The sequence below is a fragment of the Dama dama genome, chromosome 21 (assembly GCF_033118175.1).
Source record: "Dama dama isolate Ldn47 chromosome 21, ASM3311817v1, whole genome shotgun sequence".
NCBI classification, from domain to species: Eukaryota; Metazoa; Chordata; class Mammalia; order Artiodactyla; family Cervidae; genus Dama; species Dama dama.
Genome location: NC_083701.1, coordinates 78,863,438 through 78,878,504, shown reverse-complemented (window position 1 = coordinate 78,878,504; position 15,067 = coordinate 78,863,438). Strand labels below are relative to the sequence as shown.

At 46.6% G+C, this 15,067-nt stretch overlaps 1 protein-coding gene across 1 annotated transcript in view; it reads left to right on the top strand.

Annotated features, from left to right (window-relative positions):
* The window catches only part of SNTB1 (syntrophin beta 1), a 239,868-nt gene that overhangs the window by 199,315 nt on the left and 25,486 nt on the right, over window positions 1-15,067 (top strand). The window contains exon 4 of the mRNA XM_061123889.1: window positions 10,016-10,155. Coding sequence (XP_060979872.1) covers window positions 10,016-10,155 — 140 coding nt within the window. The remainder of the gene's footprint in view (window positions 1-10,015; window positions 10,156-15,067) is intronic.

Sequence of the window (15,067 nt, the reverse complement as noted above, 5' to 3'; positions counted from 1 at the left end):
CAAGTCCTTTCTCTGCATCTGCGTCTCCATTCCTGCCCTGCAAATAGGGGCATCAGTACCGTTTTTCTAGATTTCTAGACTCACATTAATATATGGGACGAATTGGAGAGGAGCACTGACGTGCATACACCACCGTGCATGGAGTGCACAGCCAGTAGGAAGCGGCCGTGATAACGCAGGGAACTCAGAGCAGTGCTCCGTAAGGGCCTAGGGGTGGGATGGTGGGGTGCGGAGGGAGGCTCAAGAAGAAGAGAGATATGTGTACTTCCGGCTGCCGTGTTATAGAGCAGAAACGTAACACAAATTGTAAAGCAATTACACTCCAATCAAAAAAGGCAAGAACCCCACATAATTCAACCTAAACAGAAACAAAGGTTAAATGGGGAAACTCCCTGGAGGTCCAGTGGCTAAGACTCTGCTCCCAAAGCAGGGGACCTGGGTGTGATCCGTGGTCAGGGAGCTGGATCCCACACGCCACAGCTCAGAGACTGCGTGCGGCAGCTAAAGATTCCTCACACTGCGACAAAGCTGGAAGATCCTCTGTTCTTTAAAAAAGTTAAATAAGTGGAATGGAGCTATAACGGCAGAAAGAAGTACAAGTTTTTCAAATTCCAGCACATAATCAACTGTTTATTTCACCTTACTATAAATAGCACCTAGGCTGCAGAATAATAATAATGTTTTTAAAAATAAGATAACCTAGTGAGTGTGTGTGTTTGGATTAACACAAGTCAAGGACAACTACTGGCAATATTTTAGTGCTCATTCTTCTTCTCGAAGGGCTTCCCTGATGGCTCAGTTGGTAAAGAATCCGCCTGCAATGCAGGAGACCTGGGTTTGATCCTTGGGTCAGGAAGATCCCCTGGAGAAGGGCACAGCAACCCACTCTAGTATTCATGCCTGAAGAATCCCATGGACAGAGGGGCCGGTGGGCTACAGCCCATAGGATCGCAAAGAATTGGACACGACTGAAGCAACATGCAATGGCAGTTCCTAGGTCGGGACAATTAGAGATGAACAATTAGTTACTAGATCTGGACACCTTTTTCCCTGGAAGGAGAGTTAATTAGATTGAGGTGGAGGAAAGGGTAAAAAGGAGGAGGGATGGCGGGATTTGTTTTCCTGTAGCAGAGGCTCCAGCAGGGCTGTCCTGTTTTTCAAAAGGCAGAGGCAGGTGTAGGGTGGAAAGGGAACGTCGCTCTGTCCTGTCCAACTCTTTCCGACCCCATGAACTGTAGCCCGGCAGGCTCCTCTGTCCATGAGGATTCTCCAGGCAAGAATACTGGGGTGGGTTGCCATTTCCTTCTCCAGGTGATCTTCCCAACCTGGGGACTGAACACCAGTCTCCTGCATTGCAGGCAGACTCTTTACCGTCTGAGCCACCAGGGAAGACTGTTGGGTGGAAAATCATCCCAAACTTAGTAAGGCACAGGCTTGAGTGGATGGATCTGGTTCTTTCAAGTCATTAGTCCACGTTGACTATGTTTAGCCTGCACTCACTGTAAAACAGAGATAGAAAGAGCTCCAAGTAGAATCCAGCAATCTTTTTTTTTTCATTTAATTTTATTAGTTGGAGGCTAATTACTTTACAATATCGTAGTGGTTTTTGCCATTGACATGAATCAGCCATGGATTTACATGTGTTCCCCATCCTGATCCCCCCTCCTGCCTCCCTCCCCATCCCATCCCTCTGGGTCTTCCCAGTGCACCAGCCCTGAGCACTTGTCTCATGCATCCAACCTGAAGAGACCTTGGAATCCCTTCCTGGGGTGTCTCTTAGACTGTTATCACTTTGAAGAGCTATCTCAGTAGTAGTAACCCAATGAGGCAAGGTGGTTGAAAGGTCCAGTTGGCGTGACTGGAATGCTCCGGTGTGACGGGGATGCTCTGGGCATGATGGGAACTGGACCTTGTCACACCTCCCGCCTCCTCTTTGCGTGATGCTCTGTGATGAGAGGAGATTTAAACCTGGCTCTGCACCGATCTCCCTGGATATGAGTCATCTGCCCTAAGGTTAGCTTCATTATGAGATCCCAGGGACCAAGGCGTTACTTTTAATAGAGTCATCAAGGCCTCTGCTAGAGTCCATTAGCATCTGACCTTCTGCATACTCAGTAAATAAGATAACTTTCAACAAATGTACTCCAAGTCTACAAGTATTCACAGTGGAAAAAAATAAAACTGAAAACTGAAGATGTAGTAGATTCAGACCATTTTCTTATGATGAATTTCTTGTCTTAAGCCTGCCCCCTAAATCTAGAAGGTGACCTGGTTTGGAAATAGGGTCTTTGCAGATAAGATGAGTTGAGTTCATATTGAAATATATGTGTGTGCATGCTCAGTCACTTCAGTTATGTCCAGACTGTTTGCGACCCCATGGACTGTAGCCCGCCAGGCTCCTCTGTCCATGGGATTCTCCAGGCAACAACACTGGAGTGGGTTTCCATTTCCTCCTCCAGGGTATCTTCCCGACCCAGGGATCGAACCCACGTCTCCTGCATTGCAGGTGGATTCTTTACTGCTGAGTCGCCAGGGAATGTTCCAAGTGTCCAATAGTCAAACTATATTTTTCATCCCATAGTTTTCACTTAGCTTTCTCTAACATTTTTTATCCTTGTCTTGACACCCGTTAAACAAAGAGATCACCCAGTCTGCTCCACACTGTAAGCCACTCTTGAATTCCTTGTGTTATCCAGGTGCCAAACAAATTGGGATTTGTATGAGAGGTGAGGAGTTAAGTCCTGTGAACCGGAGGCTTCCCCAGAACCCTATCCTGAGCCTTCCTTTCCCAGCTTTCTTTCCCTTTCTCCTCTCTCCTCTCTCTCCATCTCCTCTGCATCCAGGTGTGGAGGTCCCATCGGGCTCCCACCTTGCAGGTCTGGAGGCAGTTCAGGACCAGCTGGAGGAGAGCCGCAGGCCACGTGGACTTGCTGAGCGGCCCCTGTCTCCCACGTGGCCTCATTTAACCCGTCCCTCTTCTTCTGGTAGTGTAGAGATGATCTTTATCCGCCTCTCTGAGAGTTGGTGCAGGTAATTATCTAATGTTTGTAAAGCATCTGGAAGTTGATAACTGCTAATTATTTTACCCTGGTATCTTGTCCTTTGTTCTAAATACTTAGCAACCTGAAATGAAAAGACGTTAAAGTCGAGGGCCTTCCCTGGCAGTCTAGTGGTTAAGACTTTGCCTTCCAGTGCTGGGGGTGGAGGCTCCAATTCCTGGTCAGGAAGCTAGGATCCCACGTGCCTTGTGGCCAAAAAAACCCCAAACAAACATAAAACAACAAAAGAAGCAGTACTGCAACAAATTCAATAAAGACTTTGAAAATGGTCCACATCAGGAAAAAAAAAATCTTATAAAAAAGGTTGTCAAGGTAACCACAATCTCTAAAACGAGGTTGTGATTGACCGTCTTCCCTTCCGGACGTCTTTACCTCTCCTGTAAGTGACTGTCTGTCCTAGACCTTCCTTCCCAAGCAGCATGGCTGGAGGAAGAGTGTGCTTGAGGTGTGAAATGGACAGAGTCAAGCTGCCAGTACCAACCATATAAAAAAGTGAAGGTGAAAGTCGCTCAGTCCCGTCTGACCCTTTGGGACCCCGTGGACTCTAGCCCGCCTGGCTCCTCTGTCCCTGGAATTCTCCTGACCCAGGGATTGAATCTGGGTCTCCTGCATTGCAGGCAGAGTCTTTACCGTCTGAGCCACGAGGGAAGCCCACCTGCCTTATGGGAAGTGCTTTATATACGTTATCGCATTTACTGCTCACATGACATGCACAGGAGACCACTGGTGGCTCAGTGGCAAGGAATCTGCTTGCAGTGCAGCAGACGCAGGTTCAATCCCTGGGTCAGGAAGATCCCCTGGAGGAGGCATGGCAACCATTCCAGTATTCTTGCCTGGAGAGTCCTATGGACAGAGAAGCCTGGTGGGCTACAGTCCACGGGGTCAAAAAGAGTTGGACAGGACTGAGCGACTAAACCACCACCGCTGCCACACCTGTGAGCAAGTGCTCAGAGCAGTTCCAGCTGAGAACTGGTAAAGCTCGATTTTGAAGATGTTGTTACCTGATTCCAAAAACTCCGAGCTCTTCCTCCTTCTTCTCCCTTCACCTTGTGCTCAAGTAGAAGGCAGAAAATAAGCAGGTTGGGCAGAGTGAGTTGGTGTGAGGAGGGAAAGAGAAGAGGTTTAAAGCAAGAGTCTAGAAGCTAAAGCAGTTCCAGCCTGTAAGCAGAGAACTTTATACTGAAAAAAAAAAAAAAAGATCTGATTTTGAGTTTGGAGAAGCTGTTAGCAATAATTTAGACTTACCCCACCCTTTGGCAGATAAGGACATTAGAGCTGCAAAGGTAAATAATTCTCATCCGAGGTCACTCAGATCTTTAATTCGATATTCTTAGTAGGAAGGACTAATTTTTTTTTTTAATTCCATAGGACTCTTTACTTACTGTTTGTTAATTTTTACTTATATTAAATTTTATTTATTTATTTTTCTTCCAGTTTTATTTCGATATAATTGGCATACAGCTCTGTATAAGTTTAAGGTGTACAACATAACGATTTTACCTACCATACCTCATGGACTGATTACCACACTAAGTTTAGTGAATATCCACCATCTCATAAAAACACAAAATAAAAGAAAAAGAAAAAAATTTTTTTTCCTTGTGATGAGAACTCTTGGTATTTGCTTTCTTAAAAACTTTCATATACAGCACACAGCAATGTTAATTATATTAATCATATTCATCACTAATACTTATTTACCTCATAACTGGAAGTTTGTACCTTTTGACCATCTTCCTCCAATACCTCTTCCTTTCCTCCCACCTCTGAATCACAAATCTGATCTTTCTACAAGTTTGTCTGTTTCTTTGAAGTATAATTGACCTACAGCACGTTATTGGTTCCAAGTGCACAAATTAGTGATTCAGTATTTCTAGACATTGCAAAATGTTCAAAAGAAAAGCTAATATGTTTAAGGCTTGCCTGCTTCCTGTATGCAGGACACTTTCCTAAGCACTCGGTTGTGTATGAATTCATTTTATCTGTATAACTCTAAGAGGCAACAGTATCATTCTTCTCTTTGAAATACCTATAGAAAGGGCACGGAAAGATTTTGGAAAAACCATCTCTTTGAAAATAATCTGCAGATTTCAAATATTTTAGAGGAAATGAAGTCAACAGTTTTCAAACTGTATTTCGGTGTTTGTTAGGAACGCTGCTCAGAGGTGTGAGTTGTCAGAAGATAAAGGCATAAAATCTGGGACCCCAGCCAGGCTGCAGCCCTATATACACTCTCTTCCGGTTGTTGCACATTTTGTTTTATGACTAGATGACTTATGAGTCCTGTCTCAAGCTGAGGATTCAATGACTTCTGCCTTTAATATCTCTTTTAAATTGAGATATAATTGACACAGAACATTGTGTAGAGCTCCAAGTGTGCAGCATGTTGACGTCATACATTTATATCTGCGTGTTCCTTCGCCTTTTTTAGTTTTTGGTAATGTTTATTTGGCTGCGTCGGGTCTTAGTCGCTGCACCCGGGAGCCCCTGCAATGCGTGGACTCTGGTTGTGCTGCGTGGGTGCAGTCTGTGTGGCTCGCAGGCCCTCAAGTGCCCAGACCCGGCGGTCAGCACGGCGGCTCTCCGGTCGGGTGCAGGGGCGTAGTTGCTCCACGGCTCCTGGGATCTTAGTATCCCCATCAGGAATCGAACCCATGTCCCCTGCATTGGACCACCAGGAAAGTCCCTGTTCCCTCAATGCTTAGCGATGACTTCTTTCTACTCTTAGATTCTTCTTGCCATTTTGTAAACCTTGTCTCTCCTGCTCTGCAGAGATGACTATAGGATGACTCTTTACGGGGTTTAGCTCAGTTGTGTGTCAGAATAATTTCAGAATTGAAGGTCTGTTTCCCTGGTTTTTTTCCTTTCACCTTCTTCATTAGAAACACGATCAGTTCTTGAGACTCTGGTCGATGCAGATCTGATGGCGGGAAGCTGGGATTAGAGTGGAAGTTGTCACATCTGTTTCAGGAGTCATGTTTCAGTAAAATGCAGACACAACCCCAGAACTGTTGCATTAACATCAAAGAATCTTTGGATGCCAGAAAATTTGGATTTGTAATAGAAGGTAGCACCAAACAACAGCCTAAATATTCAAGCCTGAATAAAAGTGTCCTTGAAAGACTTTACAATATGAGCTCATGTGACCCAAAGTATGGTTTTAAAAATCTGCTCTTCAACATGGATTTTCTCTCCTTATAAAGTCAGTGGTCCTCATGGGCAGACTCCTCTTACCTCTGAGCATGCACGTACTACCAGACTACACCTTCTGCACAGAGTTGGTGGGGGCACCCTCTGTGAGTCTGCTAGGAGCAGAGTTAACCTGTCAGCAGAGGTTTTTAATAAGTCACAAACTGTTCTAGGGCTTTGGAATTGTTCATCCTGTATATACCACTTGACACGTGGGCTAGTTTATGATTCCACAATTAGAAAGATCTGCATGTTACTGAGGGTATTTACTGTTGAGGTTTATTTCGCAAACTTCATATTGTTTTTGAAGAAGGATTCTTAGTTGTGTTCATGTTGAGAAGACTGGTTCCAGACAAAGTCAATGGATCAGATCTGACTAGGTAAGATAGGCACTTTGGGAGGATTGTCTATAGCTTCTCCAGTCCTGTGTAATGAGCTGGAAAAGCAATTTACTAAGTTTAATGTTGTTGTTCAGTCGCTCAGTTGTGTCTAACTCTTTGCACCCCCATGGACTGCAGCACACCAGGCTTCCCTGTCCTTCACTGTCTCCCAGAGCTTGCTCAAACTCATGTCCATTGAGTCAGTGATGCCATCCAAATATTTCATCCTCTGTCACCCCCTTCTCCTCCTGCCTTCAGTCTTTCCCAGCATCAGGGTCTTTTCCAATGAGTCAACTCTTCACATCAGGTGGCCAAAGTATTGGAGCTTCAGCTTCAGCCTCAGTCCTTCCAATGAACATTCAGGACTGATTTCCTTTAGGATGGACTGGTTGGATCTCCTTGCAGTCCAAGGGACTCTCAAGAGTCTTCTCCAACACCACAGTTCAAAAGCATCAATTCTTCAGTGCTCAGCCTTCTTTATGGTCCAACTCTCACGTCTGTACATGATTAATGGAAAAACAATGGCTTTGATTATACGAACCTCTATCAGCAAAGTGATGTCTCTGCTTTATAATATGCTGTCTGGCTTGTCATAGCTTTTCTTCCAAGGAGCAAGTATGTTTTAATTTCATGGTTAATGTAGAGGCTGGAAAAAACTTATTCCAACCCCCAAACACTTTATGCCTTGAGACCATAGCTTATTCACCTTGTACGGTCTGGTACTTTGCTTTCTCTGTCAATTCATTTTAATCTCTTAAAAGATGCTGTTGTTCTGCTGGAAAAAGTAATAAGCTAGAGCTCAATTTTTTTTGTATGCATAAAATGCATAAAGGAGAAAATAAGCCAGGCAGTCATTCATATTCTAGTATTAATAACTTTACAGGACATTTCTTCATTCTAAAAAGGAAATTCTTATTTGAAATTGTTAGAAGAAGGGCATTAAAAGAGAAAAGTGATCATTGTGCAATGAATTCTTCCTGGGAGGAGGATGAATTGAAATTGTCAGCACCGAAAATATTCTTGGCTTGCCTTATCATTTTTCCCAAGGAAAGTCAGTACTTTGTCATATTGTTGCCATTTCCAAAGAATACCTTTTTTTGAAAAGTTTAAACATCCTTGAGTCTTCCACAATTTTCTCACCCTGAGTTTTACCATCTGCCAGGTACCATGTGCGGCACATAACATGCACTGTCTCATTTGATCTGCACGCCTGCCTTATGAGGGCCATGCTGCTAAACAGGCTTTAGCTGTCATTCAGTCGCTCAGTCATGTCTGACTCATTGCGACCCTATGGACCGCAGAACACCAGGCCTCCCTGTCCATCACCAACTCCTGGAGTTTACTCAAACTCATGTCCATTGAATCGGTGATGTCATCCAGCCATCTCATCCTCTGTCGTCCCCTTCTCCTCCTGCCCTCAATCTTTCCCAGCATCAGGGTCTTTTCCAATGAGTCAGCTCTTCTCATCAGGTGGCCAAAGTATTGGAGTTTCAGCTTCAACATCAGTCCCGCCAATGAACACCCAGGACTGATCTCCTTTAGGATTGACTGGTTTGATCTCATGTCCATAAACAGGCTCTAAATGGTGTTTATTCTGCATTTTAGATATTTTAACTCAATCTTCACACCCACCCTCTATAGGTCCTATTATTTCCCCATTTCACAGATAGAGAAACGGGGACACAAAGAGATTCGCTGACCTGCCCAGTATCACCTGATCTTGTGGGATCTTGCAGCACACTGTGGAGCTGTGATTTATATCCAGGGCTTCTAGCTCCAGAATATACTGTTGTATATTGATGTTATCATTATCAGGGGGAAATAGAAGCACAGAGAATAACAACTTGCCCCGAGTCACACAGGCATGAATAATGGAGCGGGGTCTCAGGTTCAGGCAGCCTGCAAGCTGCAGCCCTCGTATCCTGCAGATCGCCTTTTCTGATCAGTCATTTCTAAAGCCGCACACACTTGCTTCCACTCAGCACAGATCTCACTGAGGCACTTAAGAAAAGATAATGGTAAGAACAGGGAAGGAGGAAATTAGCTTTATCATTTATTTAGCTTCCTGATTAGTTTGTTTACTTGGTTCACTGTTTCCTTTCATTCTGAGTCGATGCGGAATAGTGGTTCATTAAGAGAGAGTTGAACCCTCACTGGATTAGTTGCCAGAGTCAGAGACGACCCTAACTTCATCTAGAGCAGCGTTTCTTATCTTTAATGAGCATATGAACCCTGAAGACCTGGTGAAGACGCAGATGCTGACTCAATAGGTCTGGGGTGAGCCAAGGTTCTGCATTCCTCGCAAGCGTCCAGGTCATGCCAATGCTGCTGGAACATGATCCGTGCTTTAAGTAGCAAGGCTGGAGTATTGAGCTTTTCCAAACTGATCAGAAAGATTTACCCCAGGGCCCAGAGTTAAAATGGGAAGGAAGACATTTTCATAAATGGAAGAACACTTAAGGAGTTTGGTCAAATCAACACTGGACAGAGGAGGAATGACCCATGAAATAAGATCTGAGCTACACAGATTCAATCTTAGGATTGAAAGGACCCTTAAAGGTCACCTGGTCCAAACATCCAGCCAATATTTGAATCTTCTTGGATCCCTGCCAGGTCATCTCAGCCCTTGAGTTAAAGAAGTATTTGCCATGAATGGAAATAAACATTCAATAGAACAAGAGAATTTCAAGATGATGCCTGAATCACAGAAACAATCAAAGAGCAAACGGCTTTTGGAAGAGCTGTTATGTCTCACGCCGGCGCAGACAGACGTTTGCCTCTGTGCTACATTTTTAGAGTCTCTGGATATTGATTCAGAAGTTTTCAGACCTACCATTTCATAATAAAAGCAGTGCACTCTGTCAGAGGGCCACTTGGGAGTGCTTCTTCCCCTACGTGTGCACTCCACCGTGAGTAGAGATGTCTGTGCTGACTGGCAGGTGGGAAACGCCACTGGTGTTGGCTGCCGGCCACTTCTTGGCAGCACTGACTGTAAACCAGGGCCCTTGAGAAACCATATTTTCAAGGATCCAGCATCCTGCAACAATAAACAATTTACTCTCACTTTGATTTTAAGTGCGTGCATCATGTCCAGCTGTTTGCGATTCTGTGGACTGGGGCCACCAGGCTCCTCTGTCCCTGGGATTCTCCAGGCGAGAATACTGGAGCAGGTTGCCGTTTCCTCCTCCAGGGGGTCTTTCGACCCAGGGATGGACTGGTGTCTCCTGTGCTTCCTGCATTGGCGGCAGATTCACTGAGCCACCTGGGGACTGGCCTGAACCAAAAGACACTTGTGCGTGGGGCCTTCTGACGGGAGCTGCCAGCTTCTCCTTCCCAGTTTCTCTCGTCTCGGGCTGGCACATGATGGTTCTCTGCTTTCTGTTCCAGGTGCCTGGGGACAGCGAGAAGCAGTGGAAGCCAGCCCTGGTTGTGCTGACTGAGAAGGACCTGCTTATTTATGACAGCATGCCACGGAGAAAGGAGGCCTGGCTCAGCCCGGTTCACACGTACCCACTTCTTGCCACCAGGTAGCCATGGTCTTGTGTCTGGGTGTGAGGACTTTACTGTTTGAATCTTTTAATCAATGGTAATTATTTCAACATGTGATATTACTGCTTCCTCTTGTAGCAGGAGCTGAGAGTTCCTCCAGAATGTAGGCACACATTTTTAGCCACTTAGATTAATATCATTTCTGGCGATATACAGGGCAACACAAAGCCGTTTCTCCCTAATGGGAAACAGTGACTCCAGTGACATGGTCCCAGCCCAGTCGCCTTCCCGGGTCTGCATCCCATCCGCCTTCCCGGGTCTGCACCCCATCCGCCTTCCCGGGTCTGCACCCCATCCACCTTCCTGGGTCTGCATCCCATCCACTGTGAGATGAACTCCACACGTGTGTCTACTCTTGAAGTTCAGGTAGAATCAAGTAAGGGTCTTCACTTGGTGGCACAAAGAATGTCATGTGGGGAAGTCCCACTGTGCTTTTGAAGCTTGTTCAGCAGGAGACCCCGTGGCAAGTCCTGCAGCTGGGGTGCTTCCCCTGGAAGTGGGGCTGCTGGGGTCTGTGGTCAGCAGCTTGGGTGCACTTTTGTTGTTCATGTGACTTTATCCTAGCTCACCATGTGCTTCAGTCCCTTCTCTGAAGTCCTGTATCCTGAGCTCCAAAGCACATCAGAGCAGACTCTTGCTTTCAGACCTGGCTCCTGCGGCTGGCTTTCTGTACGTGCTTTTGATAATGGGTTTACTTTTCACTGCTCCTGCTACGTCTCTTTCTCTACCTAGAAGCTCTGTGTCCATAATGTCTGTGGCCCCTGCTGGCATAGTTGCTGGCAACTTGGGGCCCTTGAACGTCCATAGAATGAATTATTGAACAATGTGGGGCAGGCTCTGAAAGGAGTTTGGTCCAACGGACAGAGCGTAGCGGACTGAGGTTTGGGGGCATCTGTTCTGGGTCAGAGATACAGTCGAGATGGCTTCTCCTATCTGAGTGGATTGAGATGCCAAACAGGTTATATTCAAGGCTCAGGTGCAAGAAGAGAACAAGATCCAGTAGCAGAGCAGAAGTACCACAAAAATAAAAACGACAACAGTGACCAGAGCTGAAGCTCCCTGAACTCTCTCCTACTTACATCATGGTTGGTGATGGGGAACAGCAAGGGCATCCTGAGAGTACCCATTGTTGGCCTCAGAGGTGAACAGAGGAAGCCTTCAGGGGCTGGGAACCAGGCCTAGATCACTTAGACATTCAAGTAAATAAAATGAAATAAAACAGTAATTTAATTTTTTTGTCCTTCAGCCTCAAAAATCTTGGCAGGATAACTATTAAAATACTATTCATGTTTCAATGAAACCTCAATAACCAGAATACAAGTATCCTAAGATGTTCCTGCAAAGATCAGGGCTGTTCCTTGGGCTTCGTTCAAATTCAGCCCAATCCCTGTCACTTTCCGCAGTTAATATCCACACTCTTCATCCACTGGTGTTCAGGTTCTAAGACATTCCTGTAATTGAAACAGAAAGATTAGACCACAGTCACTGTCTCCCAGTTACTAAGAAGATGTATTGGACTCATGCCTCTTGGAACGGTTTTCAGAAACAAAAGTTTAAAGAAGGTAAAGTTTCTAGGTACTTTTCAGGCAACTTGAAAATAAAACTTACCTTAACACATAACGTTTGTCTCTCAGTTTCTGAGCATTCTGACTAGTGGAGGCTGCTGTTTCATTCCTGTGTGTGTGTACTTATTGATTCAGGATTTTAAACATTCAGTTCCTTGATTGTACTGGCCACATGTCAAGGATTCAGTAGTTGGGGCTGGTGGCCGCCGTTTTGCATGGCATGGATCTAGAACAGTTCCACCATCACAGAATGTTCTGTTGGACAGCAGTGCCCTGGATCATACATGACTCCCTCGGAATTTGTCCCAAGCCGTCCGTCAGAAGCTTAGGCTACCCGGGGAGGTTTCATCCCCCAGACCCTTCAGGGTGTCAGCACAAGCTGGGCACCTGTGGCTCTTTGTGACCCCATGGACTGCAGCAGTCTCCCCGTCCATCACTACCTCCCAGAGCTTGCTCAAATTCACATCCATTGAGTCAGTGATGCCATCCAACCATCTCATCCTCTGTCGTCCCCTTCTCCTCCTGCCCTCGATCTTTCCTAGCATCAGGGTCTTTTCCAATGAGTCAGCTCTTCACATCAGGTGGCCAGAGTATTGGAGTTTCAGCAAATGAACTCTTAAAAAAACAAAGTCCCCTGAAGGAGGGATGGGCACACGGACACAGTAATTGGTAGCTGGGTAGCTGTCGGTGGGCACCAAAAGCACCCATCAGAGACTCACCAGCCATACGGATGTCAGGTCTGCATTATGAGCAAAACACACAAAGAACCTAAAACTATAAGCCTGCGTCCAATATGGAGACAGAAGATGGAATTCCCATTCCGTGCAAACTGTGCTCATTTAGAACATTTAAAAAGACCAGCGTCCAGGGGCTTCCCTGGGTGTTCAGTGGTTAAGACTTCACCTTCCACTGCAGGGGTTGCGGACTGGATCCCTGGTTGGGGAGCTAAGACCCCACCTGCCTCGCGGCCAAGAAACCAAAACATAATATGGGAGCAATATTGTAACAAGTTCAAGAAAGGCTTTAAAAAGAAGGAAAAAAATCAGGGTCTGCCATCTAAATACAAAGGCGACGTGCTGGGGATGCCTGTCTTCCCGTCTTGCCACCCCGTCCCAGATTACTGACCTCTGAACTGCAGAACAGCTCATCCTGATGTGTGTATTAACCCCGCGAGCAATGATAAAATCAGGCCCGTAATTGTGCCCCTGACCTCCAGCTGGAAGCCCGGGAGGCAGCTGAGATGTGGAGGCCGCAGTGGCAGTCTCTCCTTACTGCAGCCCTGCCTGGAAGCAGAGGAGCTGGACTCCCATCCTTGCTTTCTCTCCCACAACAGGGCTTACCCCAGTGGTCACCGCACCTCCCTCCTTCCCAGCCCACTCTGTTCATGCCCTGGGTCAAAAGCTGCCGGCTGCCCAGCCCAGGGGGGATGCACTTTAGGGAAACGGGCTTTTAACTGAACTTTCACTTGCTCATCAGCTCCATTGTTTGCCTGCATTGGTCCTGGCTAGCTTCCTGGACCCTGTGCGTGTGTCTCGAAAAAGACTTTTGGGCAACACACAGTGAGGAAGACGCGTCCTCCGTCTCCCCGTGTAATCACAGCGGAGACGCAGCCCCTTTGCAGCCGCAGGCTGGTAGCAGCGTTCCTGCCCTGAAGGCAGACACGGTCCCTGCGCGGCAGGCAGGTTCTCCTGTTACTGGAGGGTGTGTGGTAGGTCCGGCTGCTTGTCACTCAAAACCCAATCAACAGGCCAGGTTGGTGGAAAGTTTGCTTTATTTCAGGGGCCGGCACTGGGGGTGGGGGTGGATGTCTGTGCAAAGGCCCAGTCCTCCCCTGACAAGCGATGAGAGCTCTCACAGACAGACTGGGCAGGGGCCTGCAGAAGCAGCGCCGGCAGCTCTGACCGCTCTTCAGATTGGCCCTCAGTGGGCTGACGGGCATCGTCTTGGTGGTTTCGGGGACAGTTCATCCTCAGTTCCGGGGCCATTCGTTCTCATTTCTCTGGGGCCAGTTCTCAGAACTGTGGCAGCTCGTGTCCTGGGTAATGTCTGGTCATCGTGTAGCTAACTTCTCCCACCTGGTGTCCTAGTATCGATAAGACCGTTCGCAGGATATATCTCAGAATATTATCTGCAGCCCTTGAGAAAGAACTGAAGGCCCTTGACCATGCCTCATGACTAGATTGTTAGTATTCAGTCTCCAGGACTGTTTTCCGTTGTTTTCTCTTTTGTCACTTTTCTGATTAAACGCATCCTTCGACTAGAGTTTTCCACACACAAGAGGCAGGCAGGGGATGTGGGTGGGGGCACGGACCACAGGGCCCCGCTCCGTTTCGCTGGTGGGGGCCAGGCGTGGCAGACGCCCAGGGAAACCCCGGTCCTCTCACTATAGAAGTCACCCCAGCGCTTCCTCTGGGAAGGAGAGCTGCTCCCCAACCTCATGCTGAAGTTCATCGAGCGACTCTCTCATTTACTTCTTGTGTGTTCCGTGCACGCACCTGTGGCTCTGTGCGTTTGGTATATGAGCGTTCAGGCACATAGCCTGTCTAGTAGCATTATTTTTCCAAAGAAGGGGAGTTGTGTCTTTTTTAAATTTCTTTTGAAGAACTTCTCTTAAGGTATTATTTATAAACAGTGCTGTACACAAATCTTAAATGTGTAGTTCACTTAATTTTTATTTGTAGATACAGAGCCACATCGTCTAAAGTTTTATTATAGGTTAGGGTGTCTGCTAATTAATCATCCTGGGTAACTTTATCAGGAAGGCCATTATGTACCATGTGCAAATAGCTAGACCCAGCTGCTAATAAACCCGTGGCTGACCTTTGTGGAAGGAGCATAGACAAGGCCAAGGGCTTTACATGGATTCTACCTGAGTTTGCAAAACTTGCTCAATTTAAGAATCACCTGGCTATTCATTAAAGATACTGGTCCCAAGCACCCTGCCCTGGAGATCCGGGCTCAGCAGGCCCGGGTTAGGAGTCAGGAGTCTGTTTAACAAGCATCAGATGTAGAGCTCAGAGTTACCACGTTTAACCCTCGCAGCCCTACGAGGTTTGGGTTTCATTCCTGTTTCACAGAGAAGTGAACTGAGGAACTAAGAGGTTACGTAACTGACCCACCGTTGTACAACTGGTGAGAAACAGACCCGGAATTCTGATTCTGAATCTGCTGTTGTTTTAAAAGATTTAGTTAGTTTCAGCTGCTCTGGGTCTTCATTGCTGCCTGCACTGACCGGGAGCTACTCCCCCGCTGCGATGTGAAGGCGCCTCTTGTGGAGCATGGGCTCTGGTGCTCAGGCTTCAATAGCTGGGCACATGGGCTTAGT